Source organism: Microtus ochrogaster, linkage group LG8 (assembly GCF_000317375.1).
Source record: "Microtus ochrogaster isolate Prairie Vole_2 linkage group LG8, MicOch1.0, whole genome shotgun sequence".
NCBI lineage: Eukaryota > Metazoa > Chordata > Mammalia > Rodentia > Cricetidae > Microtus > Microtus ochrogaster.
The window spans coordinates 16,628,788-16,652,115 of NC_022033.1; the positions used below are offsets into that span (position 1 = coordinate 16,628,788).

General features: G+C 41.3%; 1 protein-coding gene across 13 annotated transcripts in view; it reads left to right on the forward strand.

Moving 5' to 3' along the window:
* The window catches only part of Ptprt (protein tyrosine phosphatase, receptor type T), a 1,084,941-nt gene that overhangs the window by 837,554 nt on the left and 224,059 nt on the right, over positions 1-23,328 (forward strand). For all 13 annotated transcript variants that reach the window (XM_026787014.1, XM_026787020.1, XM_026787015.1 and 10 more), the window contains exon 12: positions 18,287-18,560. In XM_026787014.1, coding sequence (XP_026642815.1) covers positions 18,287-18,560 — 274 coding nt within the window. The remainder of the gene's footprint in view (positions 1-18,286; positions 18,561-23,328) is intronic.

Sequence of the window (23,328 nt, forward strand, 5' to 3'; positions counted from 1 at the left end):
TGAGTGATCCTAGAGAAGCTAAATAAGGAGAACCCAAAGAAAAACATATAGGCATCCTCCTAAATATTAACCTTCATCAGGCGATGAAAGGAGACAGAGACAGAGACCCACATTGGAGCACCGGACAGAAATCTCAAGGCCCTCCCCTTTTTTTTAAGAAAAAAAAAAAGAACTATATCTGGTATTTTTAAAGAAACAAGTGCCAGATTCAGGCCATCACATGGTTAGGGCTCAGGATATGTGGCCCATATTTTGGAAGTTTGCTTTTGGCCAGGGAAAAGGATGCATCGGTTTGGATGACTCCACAGCTCCCTGGCACATGGTGCTTCCCCAGCACTTTTCTGTTTCTGTCCACTTATTCATCCTTGACCCGGCAGTTACTTACCAAGCACTCTGCCAAGTCCCAGGCTAGTGGCTGGAGATTCCTGCAGAAAGTGTCTCACCTTGGAACAGTCTCGTGTTTCTTATTTGTGTTACCCACAGCTGGTTTAACTCTTCTAAGAGGTTCCCACCCTCTCCACTGTTGCCATGGCGTGCAGTTTCTTTATCTCCATCTGACATCAAACACTTGGCTGGGTTCTTTTATTCACTTTAGACGGCTTCGAGCTGATGAGCTTCAATAGATGGAACCACAGTCATATTATCTACAAACGACGCTGAATTGTTTTCTTTCCTAAGATGTGTATCTCCTGTCGTGTGTCCTATTGTGTTGGTCAGCATTGTCCCATTTTAAATGCAAGTGAAGTGACTTGCTCAGCATGTCAGACAGAATAAGAGGCAGAGATAGAACTAAAATTTTCATTCTGTTTTGGTTCAGTTTCTCTTTGGAATAGGTAACATAATCACCGACCCAAATATCATTTAGATATTCAGTTGTATGTGCTTGCCAAACTTTATTCCTAAAAGATTTATTTTTATAATTGTTTTATTGGAAATAATTTTATACAACATATTTTTATTGTTTCCCCCTCTGCCTGAGTCTTTGCAGATCATCCCCAACCACCCAACTTCAAGCCCTCTTTCTCTCTTTCTTTTTGTATTATTTTATTATTTATTATTATTATTACTACTACTATTATTATTATTATCATTTGTATTCCAACCACAGTTTTCTCTCCCTCTTCTCCTCCCAGTCTCTTCCCCCATCTCTTTTCTCCCCCACTTCATCCATTCCTCCTCTGTTTCTATTCAGAAAAGGGCAGACCTCCCAGGGATATCAACCAAACATGGCATGTCAAGTTGCAGTAAGGCTAGGCACCTCTCTCTTATTAAGCCTGGATGAGGCAACCCAGTATGAGGAATAGAATCCCAAAAGCCAGCAAAGGAGTTAGAGATAGCCCTTGTTCCACTGTTGGGAGTCCCACAAGAAGATCAAGCTACAGTATATGCAGAGGGCCAAGTCAGTCCCATGCAGGCTCTCTGGTTGTAGGTTCAGACTCCGTGAGCTCCTATGAGCCCAGGTTAGTTGATTCTGTTTTCTTGTGGTGTCCTTCATCCCTCTGGTTCCTACAATCCTTCCTCCCCTCTTCCACAGGATTTCCTCAGCTCTGCCTAATGTGTATCTGCGGGTCTCTGTATCTGTTTCCGTCAGATGCTGAGTGAATCCCCTCTGGTGACAAGGATAGGCCCCAGTGTATGAGTATAGCAGAATATCATTAGGCATCATTAGATTGACTCTTGTTTCAGTCCTTTACCCCAGAACATGTCGTTGGCAGGACAGATTGTAGGTTAAAGGTTCTGTGCCTGGGTTGGTGACTCAATCCCTCCACTGAAAGTCTTTCCTGGTTACAGGATATGGTCAGACCAGCTTTCTCTCTGTCTTTAGAAAACAAACAGGCAAAAAAAGCAAACAAACAAAAAGAAAAACAAGATACATACATACAAAAAATGAAGAAAAGAAAAACCATGCAATCACAAAATCAGAAACCATAACATACAGGCAAAGAACCAGTAAGACAGAAACTGCTGGAAGAAAGTAATGTAAGACCAAAAGTCTACAAAAACAAAATACTATTGAGCGTTCCTCTGTATTGATCATCTAGTGCTGGGCATGGAGCCTACCCTGAAGTGTGGTTAATATACCCAGTGAGAATCCACTGGAGAAAACTCTGCCTTCCTTTGCAAGCTGCTGGGCACTCCACTGGAACTTGATCTTCCTCTTACCCTACCTCCATTTCCTGAGGACTCTACTGAACCTTAGTGAAGAATCAACTTTCCTCTTTCTCGTGGGCCCTCCCAGCCATCCCTTCTAGTCTTTCCTTTATGTCGGTCCCCAATACCTAGGAACACTTTCTATCTGGGACTCTCGGTGGCCGCACCAGGCTAGAACTCAGGTCCCATGATTCATCTTATCCTGCCTGCCCTCCATGACATCTCTCCTGATGGAGGAAGGTCATTGGTTAAAACATAAAGAAACTGCTTGGCCCTCATAGGTTAAAACATAGGTGGGAGGAGTAAACAGAACAGAATGCTGGGAGGAAGAGGAAGTGAGCTCAGAGGCCATGCTCCCCTCTCCCGGGCACACACGATGAAGCTCCGACCCAGGATGGACGTAGGCTAGAATCTTCCCGGTAAGCGCACCTTGGGGTGCTATACACATTATTAGAAATGGGCTAGTCCAGGTGCGAGGGTTAGCCGAGAAGAGGCTAGATATAATGGGCCAAGCAGTGATTAAAAGAATACAGTGTCCGTGTAATTATTTCGGATAAAGCTAGCCATGGCGGAGCCAGGGCAGCTGGAACGCAGCCCACAGTTCATACTACACTCTCCATTTTCACCTGCAGCCCTGTCACAACCTGCTTGCAGCTGCCCCTTCTTCCGCCTCAGCTACATTCCCCAAAGACTCCAACTCTTGGTACAGACCCAGGGACCCCATGGCCCTTTCATCCCTGTCTGATTATTATTTATTTTATTTTATGTGCATGTGTTGTGTGTGTCTGTGCGTATGTGTACCCTGTGTGTGCCTGATACTTGTGGAGCCAGAAGAGGGCATCACTGGATCACCTTAACCTTGAATTACAGATGGTTCTGAGCTCCTGCCTTGTGTGTGCTGGAAACCAAATTGGGATTTCTGGGAAACCACCAAATGCTCTTAACCACTGAGCCATCTTTGCAGACCTTTAGAGTACTTTCTTAAAGGATCTTAACTTCCTAAATACGCTAGATCATGAGGGGAGGTAATAGACAGCAAAGTTAAGCAGGGAATTCTAAAAAGTTGTAGTTTGGGGTCACTGTAACAGCAGTTCAGTAGCTTTGCTGGCAGAAAGGAAGAAGCAAGGTTGCATAGTTCCAAAGGAAGAGAGGGTACAGAGGCCTTGGCATAGGAGCATGTCTGTGAATCCAAGAAATAGCACAGACTGGTACAGTCGAAAAGTGAGAGTTCTCAGCAGTGGCCTTGTGGACACTGCAGCAGTGTTCACTTCACCCTAGTCAAGGAGGAAAACAAAGAGCAGTGGCAGTCAGTGGCAGTCATGACCCTTGTCATGTTTCTGAGGAGTTCCAATAGACGCTATCATGAGAGTAAATTGTCAGGGGCGCAAATGGAAGTGTTGGGGTGGCGTGAGTAGAAGCGAAGGCAATAATCTAATCCAGAGATTCTGGGAGTCAGCTCAGAGATGCAGCTGGAGAGATGGTGAAAGGGTTTGGGATATGCTGATAGAGAGCCACAGGCATGCTTATGGAGTGGACGAAGGATTGTGAAATAAAGAAACTGTTCTTAAAAGAAAATACATAAGGGCAATGACTGAGCCTTCTACATTTGCTTTAAATTGACCTAACTGCAGTGTTCAGTAAATATTAGACATGCATTTTCTACATACGGGAGATGGGGAAAGAATGTCTGGCCTCATTTGAAAAGCAGAAAAACTTACCTGAACTCTTAGGTGAAATTGTCACAGTTCCTCTAAGTTTTTTTTTTTTCAGAGAATATTTTTCTTCCTCTAAATTCATATACATAATCCACTTCTTTAACAGTGCAACTTAATCACAGGTAAGGGTTTGAATTGAATACCAACCACATCTCTATTGTCTAATTAAGTGGTATGGTAATCACACGCTTACCTGTGGTGAATGGCTCCAACCAGCCTATATAGAGTGCTTTGTAGAAAGCATTTTCTAGACCCATTATCTCATTTAGTCTTGGCAGAACATAATAGGCTTCCTCTTCTCAGAAACCTTCCCTGGCAGATTTTATCTTTCCGCCTTCAATCACCATATTGAAAACAATTTTAGTATCTGTTTAACCCATCTTGATTCTGAGTCCCCAGTCTCATGAAGCCAGGATGCTTTCCAATTTGTAGCTGATATACTATAAGTAATCAATAAATTATAACTAATCTGATAAATTATGTGTATAAAAGACAAGCAGATGTTTCAGTTCATAGAGCTAGTCAGAAACCAAAAGAAGATGCCCACCCCACCCCACATTGAGAGACACTGTCCCCAATTCCCCAGGGTCCTCTCAGTACTGTTTTGACTAGGCGAATAGAGAAGAAAGCCCAGAATTTCCAGAGTCTTGAAATAAAGGTTGGCTAACGACGACATATTGTAAATTTCAGCTCTGTAGTTCCAAGTGACCTTTAATGTGTGGAATGAAATTGCAAAGGTAGATTCTGTTGGGGATTAAAGAACTCAACTTGTTTCTTAGCCCATCTTGTTCAGTAACACGAATCGTTTATCACAGCAATTTTGCATTAAAATTTGTGCATAGTTGAAGGCTAAATAAAGAGCTTAGAAGGGAGAAAGAACATCTGAGATCACTCATTCCATTTTTCTCACTCAACAGTCTTTTGGTCATCTAATTTATGTTCCATAAACTTCACCCGTTCTAAGTGTACAATTAGATGACTTCCAGTGAATGGACACAGTGGGCAACCATCACCCCCAAAAGCATCTTAGAATGTTTCCACCTGACCATAAGACCCCCTTGTCTTATTATCAACGTGCAATTGATTTTTCCCAGCCCCAGCCCCAAACAATCACGGATCTGATTTCCACCCCTATAAGTCTGTCTTTTCTGGCCATCCCCTGTGAATGGAAGTGCACGGTATGCATCTATTGCATCAGGCTTCTCCTATTCAGGGTAGCGCTTCTGAGCTCCTTCTATGTAGAATGTATCAAGAGGACTCTGTTGCTGTTGCTACTATAAATAACACTACATTGTGCGGCTATATGCGCTACCCATGCTGCTTATCCGCTTGCCAGCATCCGGGTGTGTAGATTGTTTTATATGGTCGTGTCACTGTGAACAGTCACATGCTTTTTGTGTTCTTACATGTCTTCATCTCTCATGGATAGATGTCTAGAGACAGACTGTCTGGATGACTGGTAGTTTAATCTTGACCTTTAACGGACTTCCAGACTTTTGTTCCCCAAATGGCTATACCATGTCTAATGGTCCTAGCTTTTCCACCCTGGCTAACAGTGATCTGTCCTTTGACCAACAGCATGCTAGTGGTAGGATGGAGTAGCTTATCATCATTATCTTGATTTATAATTTCTTATATGATTAATGATGTTGATCTTCTTTTCTTTAGCTTATTAGTCTTTCGTATTTCAGGTGTCTGCATTTTTCAATGGAGTTCTTTGCCTTCTTATAGAGTGGGGATGGATCACTATATTGTTATACTTATATTTTATCATTCCTAAGAGTTAGAAACATTTTCTGTAAGAATATGACTTGTGTTTTAACTGGTATAATAGTGTTTTTAATTCCAATTTTAAAGCAATCTAATCAAAGCAGTTTATCTTTTCCCCCAGCAATAGATCATTGTCTTGGTGTAATAGTTATATATTCTTCCTCCAGTCCAAGGTCATGAAGATTTTCTCTTTTATCCTGGAAGTTTTATTGTATTAGCTCATCCATTTAGGTTTATAATCCATTTTCTGTTAGTTCTTGTGGGCAGTGTAAATTTAGATTTTTGCAAGTGGATATTCAATTGACCTAGCCTCATTTGCTGAAAAGACCGTCTTATTACTGTTGAATTGTCTTTGTCAGGAATCAATGGATCCTAAATGTGGAATTTATATCAGAACTTTCAATTCTCTTTCATTGATCTCTATGTCTATTCTTCTGCCAGAATCTAACGGTATTGATTTTCATAATTTATAAAATTAGGAATTGTAAGCTCTGCAATATAGTTCTGAGATTTTTCAAATTGTTTTGTCTATTATGGCCATTGCATTTCCATATAAATACATATATATATATGGTCCTTTTATTAGATTTACAATGTCCCTTATGATTCTTGTGTTACTCAGTTTTCTATTTCTGTGACAAAATACTTGAGATAAACAGTTCAAATGAGGAAAAGCTTAGTATTTTTCATAGTTTTAGTCCATGGTCGTCACTTGGCACCGTTGCTTCTGAGCCTGTGGCAAAGCTGATGGCTGATGGCTGGTGGCAGGGGACATGTGTTAGGCCCAAGGGGCAGAAGGCAGAGAGAGCATGAAAGGAGTGGAGACAGTCACACCCTCAGTGTCCTGTTTCCTTCATGGGGTCTCAGGTTCCCACCATCTCCAAATAACACCATCAGATTGCTAAATCTGTCAATGGAACAGTCCACTCATGATGGCAGGGTCCTCTTGATCCACTATCCTTCCCAAAGTCATAACCCTGAACTTTACTGGGGATCAGCTCATCAACCCATAAGCCTTTGGGGGCCATTCCAGACCTGAACAGTGAAATTCTGATGTTGATTGCATTAAATCTCCAGATACATTTGAAGAGAACTGTAATCTTAACACTATTGACTGTTTAACACTTGAACACGGAATCTCTCTCCATTTACCTATATATTCTTTATATTTTTTTTTTACTTTTTAGTATCTAAGTATTTCATGTGAGTAGAAATGGTTGTTTAATTTCATTTTTCAGGATGCTTTACTCCAGTGATGAAATTATTATCTATTTTTATACATTGCAGTTGAATATTTTGATTAGTTGAAATCATTTATTAGTTCTAGTTGGTATATATGTGTATATATATGCCTTTTAATTCTATCCACACACAATTATATTATTTCCAAATAAAGTATTTTCCTTCTTGCTTTTTATACTTGATGTTATAAATTAATTAAAATAATTACTGGTTAAACTTGCCCTATTCTACTAACTAAGCTCTCCACTCTAATGTTGGTCACACATCCTTATTATAGAAAAAAGGATTCAGCCTTTTGCTCTTGAGTGTGATGCTAACTTTGCATGTTTCACGGATGGCATTTATCAAACTGAATTTTTTCTCTCCCTTTTTCCTTTCTGTGATATTTTTTATCATAAATATGTATTATATTTTTATCATTTTTTGTTGAGATGATTATGAGATTTCTGACCTTTATTCTGTTAATGTGCTATACTGCATTCATTAAAGTTCCAATATTAAACAACTGGCACTGCTGAAATAAAGTTCATTAAGCTAGATTATAAAATCCTTTTAAAGTAGTAGTGGGTTCTGTTTGCTAATATTTGGTTATATATTTATCAGCAGCAGTAATGCTGCCATTGTCTTTTATTGTAATATTTCTCTGGGTTTGATATTAGGACCCAGTCAGAAGAGTTTATTGCTATGAGCATTGCTATGTCATCCTGATTGGATTGAGAAGTAGCTATTAGATTAAGAAAGCACGCCTCTGAGTGTGTGAAATGGTGATGTTCCCAGGGAGGAAGATGGACCTTCCTGGGATGTAAGGGCGTTATGCTATATGCTAAAGGTCTATGGAATAAAGGAGAGAAAGAGATAAAAACCAGCTGCTACAAGCATCCTCTCTCTTTGCTTCTTGGTCTCCATGATGAGGGCCGTTCTGTTCCATGGTGCCCTCTCAACTATTGGTCTGACATTTCCAAAGCCATGACCCAGTTAATTAATCATGTGTTCCTAAATTGTTTCTCTCAAGATTTGTCACAGTGGCAAATGTCAGAGAAGCAAAGATTCATTCACTAGTCTCCTATTTTTTACATAGACTTGTGCAAATTTGAACTACTGTTTAAATATTCCTAAATATAGTTACCATGTGACCATCTGGTCTCCTCCTGCTGCCAACATAGCTGCTTCCATACCTGCTTCTCTTGAACACGTGCAATTTTCTAGTGCTAAGCAAGATTAAGGATGCTTGAACACAGGCTCTGTGGCAGTTGATCTGATAACTGAAGTGGTAGCTATCTATTGCCTAGTGGTAGTTGGGTACCATACATCAAGTGGATATGCTCAATAAAGGAAACATTCATGTCTTGGGTGTCTTGGGTGGGATGAAGAAGGACAGTGCAAAATTTAATTATGCTAATTAGGATGCTGCACAGTTACAATATATGGATTAATTATTTCTAGAATTTTTGATTTAATATTTTCAGACTATAGTTGATCATGGGTAGCTGAGATCATTAAAAGGAAAGCCATGAATAAGAGAAACTAGTATATGTGCCATCTAATGAAGCTGAAGATGAATAGTTATAAAAGGCTTTCTACTGTTGATCTTCAGTGTAAGTCAGAGGTTGTTCATGCAGGAAAGGAAAAAGAGAAGCTGAAAGATTCATCGACATTTTCCTAAAAATGTGTTTTAGTAATTGGCTAAATATTCTTTCTTTCGCTTTCCAAAATGTATAAAATACTCTTCTGTTTTTCTTAACAAAAATAGTATATTTAAAAGCCAAGGTGTTTGGTATGATGAGAACAGTTTTATTGTGACCGAATGCTATGATTAAACAATCTTATTGTGATTTAATGCTATGATTAAGACTGAGGCTTAATCCGACTCTCCTCAAATCTTAGCTCAAGCACTCAAACAGCACATCTCTGTCATTTTTTGCTTCTGTTTCCTGATTTTTGTCAAATGGAAATAAAAATATCTACCTGACAGAGTTTCTGTGAAAGCCAAGTAAGGTAAAAGTCAGAATACACATATGTGGAACTTAGTAAATGCTCAATGAATGATTTCTGGAAATGAAGCCATATTTTCAGCACAAGGTGCCGATAACAAGGAAGAGAATGTTTACAGAGACTTACGAGTACAAAGGAAGGAGAAACTTATTCTCTTTCATATTAAAAGAAGTTAAAAGAAGTTCTTCATATAGAGTCACATTCAGTCTGGAGCTTTTTTGGTTGGATGAAAAATTATCAGCGTGCGGAAGGGTCATGGGTACACTGTGTGCAGATGGGAATAACATATTGAAGCCTATGTGAGAAGCAAAATGTGGTGGCAATCTCCAGTAATCTCAGGTCTCCGGGAGCTGCTCCTTGCAGGCCACTCTAAGGTAGATAGTGTGATTCTCTCAAAGAAAGAAAGGAGAGAACAGAACGTGAAAGAAGGGAAGGTAAGAAAAAGGACTGATTTTAAAATTAGCTTCTAAAGTTAATTTTTTATGTAAATTTATTTTTTATTTGTTTTATTTTTTTGTTTTTAATAAAAGATCTTATGTAGCCTAGGTTGGCCTCAAACTTGCCACATAGCTAATTCTTGCCTTGAACTGACCCTCCTGTCTCAGCCTCCTAAGCACCTAGATTGCAGGTGTGAGCTTCCAAATCTAATAGTTCATTTCTTTTACAAATACTTGGTTAATAAATATTATGCTGGCAGGGTCTTAAAGGAGATGAAGGAGACAGCAAACTCTCAAACACAGTAGGTTCACTATCTGTGTAGTTACAGGAACTAAGCCTGTAAAGAGGCCATCAGTCTAGAGGTTTCAGTTGTGATAAAAATTATGGAGGAAATAAAACAGGACAATGACCCTTGAGTATTGTGGACAAAGATTGGCAGTTGTGAATTAATATTTTTTTTAATATTTTTTTTTGATTTTTGAGACAGGGTTTCTCCGTAGCTTTTGGTTCCTGTTCTGGAACTAGCTTTTCTAGACCAGGCTGGCCTTGAACTCACAGAGATCCACCTGCCGCTGCCTCCCGAGTGCTGGGATTAAAGGCGTGCACCACCACCGCCCGCATGAATTAATATTTTTAGTAAACTTGGAATGCCACACATTGGTAATTTTAAGTGGGTGAGAATTCTAAAAGGGGATCCTTCTACTGTGTATAAAAAGGCAAATACTGGAATCACCTGGGTTTTCACTACATAGCTACTAGAAGTACTCTGAAAGCTTAGCAGTGATGCTGATATTCCATCCTGACAGATTCTGGTTTAGTTTGCCTGGGTGGGGCCAAGGAAAAATCTTTTTAAGCTTGTAGGTGATTCTAATATGAAGTTGTGGTGAGAGCTACTGAGTTAAAGCAGCCCTAAAGAATCTGAGGTGACCTCTGCTTGCCCTCTCTTGAGGTGGTGGAAAAACCACACTGATTTTTTTTTTTATGATTGTCATGTGAGTCTGCTTACGGAGCTAGAAGCAATAGTTGGACAGTACCTTGCCAAACTACAACTGTGACTTCATCCAAGTCCTGATGTTACTAGATCTTCAGCTGTATAGACCTACTTCCTTAGTTTTCTTAGAGTCAAAAATACATAAAAATGAATTGGAAAAAAGAAGTAGATGTATTTTAGTATGATCAGAGCAGGGTGAGAAAGAAGTTAGTCATACCATTCCTATGGCTTTTATAGAAACCATTATACATTAAACATTCCATTTATAGAAACCATTAGAAAAGAGGAACAAGGTATGAGATATACCTGCAAGACAGTTTCTCCAACCCTTGCCTAGAGAAACATAGTGTGGTCTCAGGTCATCTCCACTGCGTCCTTTCTCTGTTTCAGGGATGACTTTGTATTCAAGTCCAGATTCAAGGCAGATTTCAGAGGCTAATTGGCTAGCAAGTTGATATGGGACTCTATCTCAAAAAATAAGTAGAGAGATATTGAAGAAAACATTTGCTGCCAAATTCTGACCTCTACATACACGTAAATACTTGTGTGCATACATGAACATGTGTGTGTGCACATACATGAACAAGTACACATGAAATACACACATTCAGAAAGACTCATGAAAGGAGGGATACAAATGTCTCTCTTTAAACCTTAGTGGTTTACACCTGTAACTTCAACACTTGTGAGATACATATAAGAGGATCAAGAAGTTAAAGTCATCCTTAGCTGTGTACTGAGTTTAAGGCTGGCTTGAACTATAGAAAACCCTACCTTCGAAAAAAAAGTAGGGTGGGAGGAAAGAAGGAAGGAAGGAAGGAAGGAAGGAAAGAAGGAAGGAAGGAAGAAAGCAAGGAAGAAAGGAAGGAAGGAAAGAAGGAAAGAAGGAATAGGGGCAGGGAGAAAGAGGAGAGGAGAGGAATGGAGAAGACAGGAGAGAAGAGAAGAGAAGAGAAGAGAAGAGAAGAGAAGAGAAGAGAAGAGAAGAGAAGAGAAGAGTGAATTACAGTAGCGCCCTGTCTTGCTTCCAGCCTGTTCTCTCAGCCTTGGATCGCTGTTTCCCTTACACCATGTGGACCCTGCTTTAAAGCACCCTGTAGGGCACAATGTGAGGTTCCCCATAGATCCATCATGTCCGCTTTTCTATGCCGTGCCAGTCTCCCAGGTGCTGTGTGCAATGGTGCAATGATTCTCAGGTGTGACCTGCTTGGGAGGGCAGTTATTGGGCACCTAGGGACTCATCGTCTGACCCACATTTCAGGTTGGAAAATCCCGAGAAAGCCCAGAGCTGAAAACAGATTGCAGCTGGAGGTTCAAAGCCCTTGGCTTGAGAGTTCAGGATTTCACCTGGTAGCACACCCCTGATTGGCTCACCCACTTTTCTCCCCTGTTTCCCTCTCTTACCATTTTCTCTTGGAACCATTTCTATAACACACCATTTGACTTGGAGTCAGTCCCTGGAGGAATACGAGCTAATACATGTCTTTTTTTGGGGAGAGCACAAACCAAAATGTGCACCTGCCTAGAGTTTGGCAGTGATCACCTGGGAACTGCAGCTTACTCTCCATCTGTTAGCTGAATCAACATCTCAAATGAGTATTTCATCTTTCTGTAGGCATCTGCCCCATGCACAGGAAAAGGATACTGGATTTTTTAATATTAGAAAGTTGACTGTCTCATCAGAGGAATCAGGTCTAAGAGATATGAGCCACTACCCAAACTCTTTGCTTTGCTATCAGAGACATCAGAGTGACCAAGTGACCAGGTTTCCCAAAGCCTTTGGAGGAGTCCTGTAGGTTCTACCTCAAATGGTGTCTGTGGAAATTATCCTTTGCACACAGAAGGTCTTGGGACCTGGTACCTGAGTGAAATAACCTTGCCTTCAGTGGCAGGAGATGCTAAAACTGAAGGGACACATTTTTGCTAGCTTTATAGCAGCTACCTTAGAGTAAAGGTGGATTTGAGGTACAGCATGGCCATTGGAGTCCTCAAGGGGGAACCCCCCCCGGGGGGGGCAATCCATGCAAAAGAAATATCACAAATGCCCATCTTCTCAGTGGAAGAGACATAGTCAACACAGCTGAGAAATTGCATGAGTAAATGCATCTGAAGCTATTTTCAATTCTTCTTATATCTTAAAAATGTTCCTACTACAAACAAACCCGCATAGTATATTGCGGCCACTTCTTCTCTGGGGCTAGAGATACAACTTTGGAGTAGAATATTCTTGTTTAGGCATGCATTTATCATTGCCAGAGATTCGAAAGGAGCATGCTCTTGATACCTGTATTTTCAAGAGAATGATGAGAACGAAGTTGCTGTAGGAAACAGAAACCAGCGCATGCTCAGGTTTTTCCCCTCCAACCCCTCTCCAGGTGTCCCTGTACTTTTCTCTCTCCCCTGGTTGTGGGGAGGAGCTGGATGAACTGGCAGACAGATGCATCTGACAAAAAGGCTCATGGTTTTCTGGCGACAATTGCAGTTTATGTCTGAATGGATACGCTGCAGATGCGGTGGACCCGTGGGAACTGCTGAATTTGCTTCGGCACGCTAATTCCAGTCATATGTCTACCATATGTTGGCTCCACAGCTTAACCTCCAAAATGCCCTTATTCTTCCCACTGTCTGTGATTTCATATGAGCTGGGATACAAACTAAGCAGTTTAGGCCACCAGCTTTAAAAACTGCTCGGGTGGCCCTTTGTGCATTATGTTGGTTTGGGGGAAAGAACATTTTTAAAAAGGAACTGAGCTGTGAAGGAGTTCTGAGCTGCTTTTGCTGAATTGACACTCATAGATCACTGAGCCTCTCAGGTTCATCCTCATCCCTTCAACCTGATTATTACAGATCTGCTTGTCGGTTCGACCAAACTGAATAGCCAGATAAGGGATAACGGGACTACGCCTGTGTGGATGCTATGCTTTCCCCCAACAGCCTTGCACAACTGAATGTCCAAAGTTCAGCCATGACCTATTTCCTTGGCTCATCATAGCTATACCATCATGGCAGTCAAGAGCAAGCAGTATATGAAACCAGCCCTGGGTTCTTCTTGATCCATTCCATCACAGGGGAGTCAAGAATATAGAAAGTAATTCTAAACCCACAGAATCAATGAACCTGGGATCATAGGAATTCAGAGAGGCTGAACTGACAACCAGGGAACCTGCTTGGGACTGGCCTAGGCCCTCAGCAATTAGGTTGCAGTTGGGTAGCTTGGGTTTCTTATGAGACTTTTCACAGTGAGAGCGGGGACTGTCTCTGGCTCTGTTGCCTGCTTTTGGGACTCTTTCCTTCTACCAGACTGCCTTGTCCTGTCTTAATAGAAAAGGATGGACGCAGTCTCACTGTAACTTGATATATCATGACTGGCAATATTAACCTGAGGCCTGCCCTTTTCTGAAGAGAAATAGAGGAGGAGTGAATGAGGGGAGGAAAGAGGGGAGGTGGAAGGAAAGACTAGGAGGAGAAGAGAGAGGTAAAACTGCCATCAGGATCTAAAAATAAAAAATAAATAAATAAACAAGGAAGGAAGGAAGGAAGGAAGGAAAGAAGGAAGGAGGGAAGGGGAAGGAAGAGTGATTCTAGGAAGAAGATCCAGCTCCTGAGAATCTCCAAAAGCTTTGGGGTCTCAATTGATTAACCAAGGATGCTGAAATGAACCAGTGTAGGATAAGAAGGGTGGCTAAGCGAACAAGACAAAGGTCTTATGTAGTGAACATTAAGAAGAGCGGATGTGAAGGACAGAAGAACAGACTAGTGTAGTAGGAGCTGTGGGCTGTGTTCCTGCCGCCCCAGCTCCTGGTCGCCTGGCTAGCTTATGCCCCAAAATAACAACACACAAACTGTATTCTTTTAAACACTGCTTGGTCCATTATATCTAGTCTCTTCTCAGCTGACTCTCGTACCTGGACTAGCCCATTTCTCATAATGTGTGTAGCACCCCAAGGTGCGCTTACCGGGAAGATTCTAGCCTATGTCCATCCTGGGTCGGAGCTTCATTGCGTCTGCCCTGGCGATGAGCTGCATGGTGTCTGTCTGAGGCGTCTTACCTTACTTCCTCTTCCTCCCAGCATTCTGTTCTGTTTACTCCACCCACCTAAAGACTGGGCCAAGGCAGTTTCTTTATTAGCCAATGACCTTCCTCCATCAGACTAGATCTTTGGGTCCACAGCCCATTTCAAGTCCTATAGGAGTGAGTTTGGTGGTCATGTATCAGAAGGGTAGGAAGGCTAAAGAGAAGTCGTGTTACCTAATTCAGTACACAGTATTGTTAGATTCTAATTCTAGGTTCAGGAGGAAGCCTGAGAGACCATATACTTCCTCTTTGTTCTTCCTTAATGATCAGAGTTCCTTGAATAGAGGACCCTCAATTAGTCAAGCTGTCATTAGCACTCTTAACAGATGCAAAGCTTTACTTGAAGCTGTTGTTACATAAAAAGCAGTGCGGGCCTTGACAATTCCTTGCATTCAGCCCTCTCCTCCTGTTCATGTTTCCTAGGATTAGGTCTTAGGCATTTGTGCTGTTTGACAGTGATAAAGTTTATCTGATAAACATAAGGCTTTTTCATTTAAGAAAGACTCCAGAAGTGAATGAACATGGGATCAATCTAGTCCCTCTGAATGTGGTTGACAGTTGGGGCAGACTGAGGGGCCACTGACAGTGGCACTGGGATTTGTCTCTACTGCATGTACTGTTTTTGGGGGATCCTATTCTCTTTGGATGTATACCTTGCTCAACCTAGATGGAGTAGGGAGGGCCTTGTACTTTCCACATAGCAGGGTGCCTTGCCATCTCTTAGGATTGGAAGGGTGGGGTGGGAAGGTGTGTGGAGGGAGTGGGAGGAGGGGAGGGAGTGGGAATTTGGATTGGTATTTTTTAAAGTAATAAAATAAAATAAAAAAGAAGGAAAGACTCCAGAGATGAGGATGGAGTGAGTTTAAATCATATGTATTGACTGCCTTCGGCTGGCTTTGTGGACATAGAAGGTTCTCATGCATGCACAGGCATGTGGAAACCTTGAGCCACTATGCATGCCATCCACACTTCTTCTGGAGCCTAAATACTCAGCTGCATTTATCTCTGTGTTGGGTTTTTTTTTTAATTAATTCATTAATCTATGTGTGCATGATCTATGATGGGGATTTCAGAGGACAACTTCCTGGATTCAGTTTTCCCCTCCATCTTTACATGGGTTCCAAAGCTCAGGTCGGCAGGCATGCCATCAAGTGCTCTAAAACCCTGAGCCATCTCACAAGCTCTGGACATTACTTTTGTTTAGAGTGAGACACTCAGGTCCTGCAGCCCCTCATTTGGACATTGTGACACTCAGGTACAGCATGTGCTTCCTGTGCACTGGCCACACCTACTCCTGTCACTCATATGTACTCTGAGCTGTTAGGCTCTCCTTCGGGAGGTGCATAAAAGACAACAGGCATGCTCGTGTCCACCCAAACTTCTTATTCATCCAAGTGTGTCATGCACTCACATTCATTCCTTCCTTATTTGCACAAGTGAGCATCCCGAGGTTCAGAGAAAATCGAGGACTGTCTGCCTCCTCAATGATGCTACACGCTCTCGGAAGGAGTTCCTTAATTTCATTATTCACCTTAATGAAATAGTACTGGCTTTGTATCTTACAATCATGCTTCGTAATCCAGTGTCCTTGGATGTATAGTCTAACCGGGGGGTTGAAGCCTGTGCTACTCTGTTTACGTAAAGCATGTGGCATTATGTTTAAAGGTGAGGGGTTTGAGATCATGATAGGGAAAACCACAGAGACAGCTGGCCCAAGTTAATGGGAACTCACAGACTCTGGACTGACAGCTGGGAAACCTGCATTGGACCATACTAGGCCCTCTGAAAGTGGGTGACTATTATATGGCTTGATCTGTTGGGGGGGGCTGGCAGTGGGACCAGGACTTATCCTGGGTGCATGAACTGGCTTTTTGGAGCCCATTCCCTATGGTGGAATACCTTATTCAGCCTTGATTCGGGGGGAGGGGCTTGGTTCTGCCTCCACTTGGTATGCCAGACTTCATTGACTCCCAGGCAAGGTCTTACCCCCTCTGAGGAATGTATTGGGGGTAAGATGGGGGAGGTGAGGAGACAGGAGAAGGGGAGGGAGGAGGGACTGGGGTTGGTATGTAAAATGAAAAAAACTTAAATAAAAAAGAAAAAACAATGGGTACACTTTACAATCGCCTCATTGATGCACATAATTTTTTTCATAATCTGGTCGATTGGTCTTCTGTCTTAGATCATACAACTCAGAATGTAATAAAATCCTTCTAGAAGGTGTTTCCTCAAGAGAAGGGTACATTGAGCATTCCAAGGATAAGGGCTTTTTTTTTTATCCAATTCACAAACTTTTGAGTAACTTTCACAAAAAGAATCTATATACTTGGCATATGGTTGATATTCAATAGAGGCTGTCATCTCTATGCACACACTGGCACCTCCTTATACTCCTAGTTGTGGGGGTGGTATGAGATTACTTGGCAGACTCTCCTGGGAGTCACTCTTTACCCAGATTAGAGTTTCGGCATCCATCCAGATCTGGCTGCATGCTTGCTTTCAACTTTAATTCAATTCACTTTGATTCATTTCAACAAATGTTCATTGATCGCTTGCTTAGAGTCAGACATGCCCGTGGACACTGTGTGTGCGTGTGTGTGTGTGTGTGTGTGTGTGTGTGTGTGTGTGTGTAACAGGGGAGAGGATAGAGTGATTCAGAGATAACTAAGTCACACTTTTGTCAAGGATACAATGGAGCCAGCAAGGCACATGTCCCATCTTATGCTTTTGGAAAAATCAAGCAGACAATAATGAATGAGTTGGAATTAACTCATCCTGGACGGGCTTCACGGAGTAAATATAAGAAAGACATCAGTATTATTGGAAGTCTTTTATAGGCAGAGGTGGTTAGCATTGGTGGGTGTTTCAAATAGAGGAAGGTCAAGCTGGTGATGGAGAGGGTCAGTCGTAGGATGCTATGTAGTATCTGGAGCTGTTGGGATTAGTGGGAACCATGAGATGATCACCAAGAGGAAAGCGGAGACCAAGCATAAAACACCTCAACTGTCAGTATAAGGTGCTTAGGCTGTATAATTTGGACAAAAGAAAAACTACAAAAGTGCTTGAAGAGAGATGGTATTATATGACTGGAAGCAAAATGGATAGATAGACAGAATAAACAAATGAATTGAGGGCAAAAGAAAATCAGCTAAGCCTAGGTGGAAGGTGGAAAAATGCCTGGCCTAGGCATCAGCAATGGGAAGAAGTAAAGGAGCCTGGAGCAAGCATGACACTGCTGAGTCCCAGGCCACAGTGCTTGTGGGTTGAGGCGAAGAGTGAGCTCTATGTAGGTAAAACCTGAGAATGTGCTGGATTAGGATCTGGGTACCTGTCAGATAGTGATAGTATCCTTCAAGAGGGTAAACCAACAGCAAGGGGCATCAGGTTTATTCAGAATGGTGCAGAGATGGACTTTGGATGTGTCTTGTGTGAACTAGTATCGATAGCTTTGCTTAGAGATAAAGTTCTACAAAATAGTGGGTTTGAAAGTCTGAAAGTAGAATAAGTTTTTGGTTTGGTTTGGTTTGGGTTTTTTTAGTTTTTTTATATTTATTGAGCTCTACATTTTTCTCTGCTCCCCTTCCTGCCTCTCCCATCCCCTTTCAACCCTTCCCCAAGGTCCCCATGCTCCCAATTTACTCAGGAGATCTTGTTTTTTTTCTACTTTCTACTTCCCATGTAAATTAGATCTATGTAAGTCTCTCTTAGTGTCCTCATTGTTGTCTAAGTTCTCTGGGATTGTGGTTTTTAGGCTGGTTTTATTTGCTTTATGTTTAAAACCCACCTATGAGTGAGTACAACAAAGAGAAGTGATATCAGTCTGTTCACAGGGGAGCTCTACAAACATAGCGAATGCTAGAGAGCTTATCTGTCTGCAGAGTGACTCATCTACCTCTCACCTTTCTTTTCTAGTGTTTACCAGCTGGTGGTCAAGGAGGAGCGACTTCAGAAATCCCGGAGAGCGGCTGACATCATCGAGTGTTTCTCTGTACCTGTGAGCTACCGGAACGCCTCCAACCTTGATTCTCTCCACTACTTTGCTGCCGAGTTGAAGCCCTCCAACCTGCCTGTCACCCAGCCATTTACAGTAGGAGACAACAAGACATACAACGGCTACTGGAACCCTCCCCTCTCCCCATTGAAGAGCTACAGCATCTACTTCCAGGCACTCAGCAAAGCAAATGGAGTAAGTAGGTCATTACTTGCTTGGTTTAGATTCCCCTTCTCAAGTGTGAAGTCTGTGAGACTTTTCAGCAGGGCTCAATAATAAACTGAGGCCCGTGAGCCAAGTTCAGCCCTCATGTCTTTTAAGATTTGAAATAAGGTTGATTTTTTTTTATTGCTTTATTTTTCTTTCGTTCAATTTTTGGCTATGGTTTTATTTTTAGTGGTGCTTTCACTCTTAGTTTGCATACTACTAAGAGTGATGTTGATGCTTAAGAGTGAAGTTGGGGAGCTGCAGTAGACACTGTATACGGATTACAAGGTCTAAAGCACTTATTTGCATGCCTTCTCTGGAAACTGTAAACTTGTATTAGAGTATGGGAAAGGCGCTACATTGAAAAAAATCATGGAGCTGAGCTGTGATTCCTTTATCTGTAGTACCGATGCCTGTCAGTGTCTGGGTGCAGAAGGAATGTGTTCCAGTTCACCTTTGGAATTACTCCTCTTATCATGGCCATGAGTCACATTCAAAAAATTTTTTATCTTAAAAACAACGTAACTGTTTTGGTATCAAGTGTTTCCTTGGCCTGGTAGCTGTATCAATCAACATCACACATTCACAAGGCTGGAAAAATCATAAAGGCCATCCATCACCTTTCCATTCATCCCGCACCTACCCTTGCATACAATACGATTCAGTTACCGTTACCACGTTACAGTCAGCATTTGTCAGTGCTTACCTGTGAATGCCTGCAGTGGCAGAGAACTTGCTTTGCTGATTTGGGAGTGGCAAAGTGGGAACTGCGACTCTAAGAGCTTTGTAATGTAATTATTTAATATTTCTCTGATGGTAGCTTCTCAGTGTTCTTCAGTTATTCATTTTAGGGGTTCATAGAGCCAATACAATGACCTGTAGGGCGTTTGTTTCTATTGCATTCAATCTTTCCCGTCACCCACTTACTCACTCTTGAATCATAGCCATCTGCTCACCTGCTAATACTTCTTATAAGTTAGTATTTTCCCATTCAGGGCTTTCATGGACATATTCCAGGTTTTTGTAATTTATTTGTAAAGTCTATGATGGCCACTATCATGTGCAAATCCTCCTGGTTCATGTTATGGTTAGTGTGTGCCCTCCAAGAGATTATAGATATATGGGGACACCTGAACTACACTACATCATGTACTCTCTCTGCAGAAGTGACAGTTCACTGCAGATAAGTTCTGAGACCAAAACAAGATTGGTGGCATGTACACAGAACAGTTTAGTCTGTCAGTGGCAATCACTGCCTAGGGAGGGAAAAAAAAAACCCTGGACTGAGGAACTAATTAACATTTAGAGTGTCCGCATGCCCATTTAAATTCCACTTTGATATTTCAGTTCTGCATTTATTACTGGTTCAAGCAACACTCCTCACTGAGAGTGTAAGGCTACAAAGAGAAGCTGCCAGACTGCCTTCTACCTGTCCATCTGGTCTCCACTCTGCACAACACACTCTGATGTATTGAGCATGGAGACATAAATATGGACCAAAGCATCTGGGGGCCCATCTTGCTTTCAGATCTCAGATAAGATGTGGCTTTCTTGGTTCTCAGTACATAGTGGGAAATAGGTTTGTTTCCTGTCTGCTGATGAGGGTGAGATGCCTGTGTTCCAGTCTCTTATTACCATATCCTACCCACATACTGCTCAGAGAGCCAGCAACACCCCAAGACGACCGGAGACTAACTATCCCAGGTATTTTTCTAACCCAAGAATAATTGGCTGTGAAAGGGATATCAGGTGCCACAGAACATCCAGTGGATGGTTTTCTCCCCAAATATTACAGCATAGCCCCTACTCTGGGAGACACGGGGTTTTGATACATAGAGAAACCAAGTCAGGTGCTCAAGCTGCCTTTGTCCTAGAGGCAGTTCCAAGAGGATGAAGGCCATGAATTACCTGTGCCTTCCATTCCACATCATCTGCTCTACCATTCTGGAATTTTAATTTCTAACCAAGATATATAGCAGGAGGAGAAATTGGATGAATACTTATACAAGATTGTCTGAGGGTGCAGTTTGACTCATAAAAAAGCAGAGAAAGGAAAAGCAGTGACAGGTGGGCACTCAGACTGAATTTTTTCTGGCAAAAAAAAATGTACACATTGCTTAAAATTACTGTCTTTCATATTAAGTTGTATGGGAAAAAATGAGCAAAAAGGTCATAGGAGAATAACAGCTATTCCCACTCTAACAAACCTCTGTTTGGCTCCTTTTCTACTTTGTGTATCGTAGAGTCCAGGAAACAATGCCATTAAACCAGGAGGGCTTTGGAGAGTAATCAACCACAACCTCCAACCAGCCACATTCATTGTCTTTGAGCAGATACATCAGAAGGACTGCTCCTTGGTACACAGAGCCACCTCCATGCCCTGCTTCTAATAAATCATTCAAAGAACAATTGACTAGCAATGAATCAAAACAAAGAAACCACGAATAGAGAAGGATGGAATAAAAGACCCACAATGAGCAGGAAACTAATTAGGCACCGCATTAATACTAAATAACCATTCCAAATACTCCACAAAACAGAAGGTTAATGTGAAAAAGCAATTACTTAAGGAGGAGATACACAATGTAAAAATTAACAATTGTGATTTGGGTCCAAAATTCACTGTAATGTTAGCAAGAAACTAGAAAAGGGTCGGAGACTGAAATATGCGAGCAAAACTTTCTAATTTTCTCAGGTAAGACAAAAGCAAATAAATAACCACTGTTTTACTCTGGATGCTGGCAAGTTTTGAAGCATACAGATGGCCTTCTGATAATAGAAAATAGAATAATAACAAAATATAAAGAAGCACAGGAAAGACAAAAGAAATTATAAAGAAACATGAAAATCAGCAACTTGGGAAGAAGAAAACAGACTTCATGATGTGAAGAGGAAGTAACGTTATTCCTTGGTAAAAGGAGACAATGGCTTTGATGTAGTAAAAACAGAACTCAGTAAACCTGCATCATTGCAATATTTGAAGCAAAGGATGTGCCAATGCCCTTTGAAACTAAAACAAATTGGGAGGGGGCATGACCAGGCACTTATTTCAGAATGGGTGTGGGCCAGGTTGAATAATTTACTACCAGTCAATTTTATTCCTCAGTATCTTACCTGCTAGCTTTGTTCAGGACAAGGTGAGGGAATTTAGAATCCAAGAATCTCCATTCTGTGGATATTAGGATAGTTTATCAGCTTAGCAGATGATGGCGAATTCAGCCTTTGAAGTCAGACTGCCTGCATACAAAACCCTGGTGGCTGTATGACTTTAATTAAGCTATTAAACACATTAGATATGGTTCATTAATTAAAAGAACATCTATCAAGCACACACTATTTGTCACAAAGGCAGAAGAGAAAGTTCAGGAAAACTGCAGTGAGCAGCCAGAACACTGCCTACATGATGTTTACATTCTAATGAGGAAGAAGCCAGAGTAAAGAAGGGAAATGACGTATCAGATGATGAATTACTGGTCTTAGTAGTGGAGATTCATTCATCAAGTGCTAACTGATGATAGAGACAGTCTGTAAGTCTTCTAGGGGTTACGAGTGGGGTATGCTTTCCCAGAACCAGGCATGCTATAGAAACTCTGAGCATGGCAATGCATAAGAAGGTTTTTCAGAGCCCCTTCGGGTGTTTGCACGAAATTTGAGTTATCCTCTAGTACTTCAGTTGAAATTTTGCCTGATTAGTGATCTTGTGTTTGCCTGCTGATGTGTTCTTAATAATAAAAAGCATTTAAGGTTACATCACCCTAGTCTGAATTCCAATTTGTTGAGGATAACAACAAATTGTGGTTCTCAGGCATTTCATCGTGGAATGGCAGCGCCTAGGTTTCTTCTCAGTCAATCCACACTATAACCATATGTTTTAGATATAGCTATATTGACACTTTGGACTTGGATAGAGTTTGAAGTGTCGTATAATCTAGACCAGAGGAAGAGAAGATGGAGGAAATATCCAATGAAGCAATCTCCGCAGGGCGTCCCCATGATTACTGCAATTCTATGGAATGAAAGTTGGTTGATTCCTTCATGGCGCAAGTAAAATGATTAAAACTTTTTTCTTACATAAAGACTAGTTATTTCTTCCTACCTCTTATCTCCTAGTCTCTTTGATTGCCTTGAACAAATCAAATCTTTTTCCATCAACCTTTCAGAGGAAGTAATGACTAGTACCCTGCCCTTGGCCTTGGTACGTGACTTGTAGCTCCTCTGATCCTTCCATGTCTTTCCTCACAGTTTCTCTATTATCTGACATTAGGCTTCTTGCTTCCAAAGACTTCTTTTAAAATAAAAAATAAAAAAAGGTTTCCCAAACCAATGCAATGTCTCAATATATTTTAACCACTTCTAACTTGAACATTCCTATGAAGTCATCAAATATTTCAAGATATACTTCTCACTTTGAAGCCTTGATACAGGCTGAATCTCTGTTACTCTCTGTACAACCTCTTGATTTTAGGCTTAAGTTTCAATCTCCAGTCCTCTGCGAACTGCTCAGTCAGGTCACCTAGAAGCCCACACTAGTATTAACAGGTTAGCATCTTTATTTCTTTCCTAACACTGGATCCTTTAAATTGACATACACTGGTGTATGTTGCATGCCTTTCCCAGTATACTGAGAGCACACAGAGTGAAGAACTCTTCTCAGCTCTTCTTCCCATGCTGCTACCTTTTCTGTCTTATTCAGTTGTTCTAATGTTTGGGATTTTGTTTGGATTTTTTGTACTGTGTTTCCCATGCTGTGTTCAAT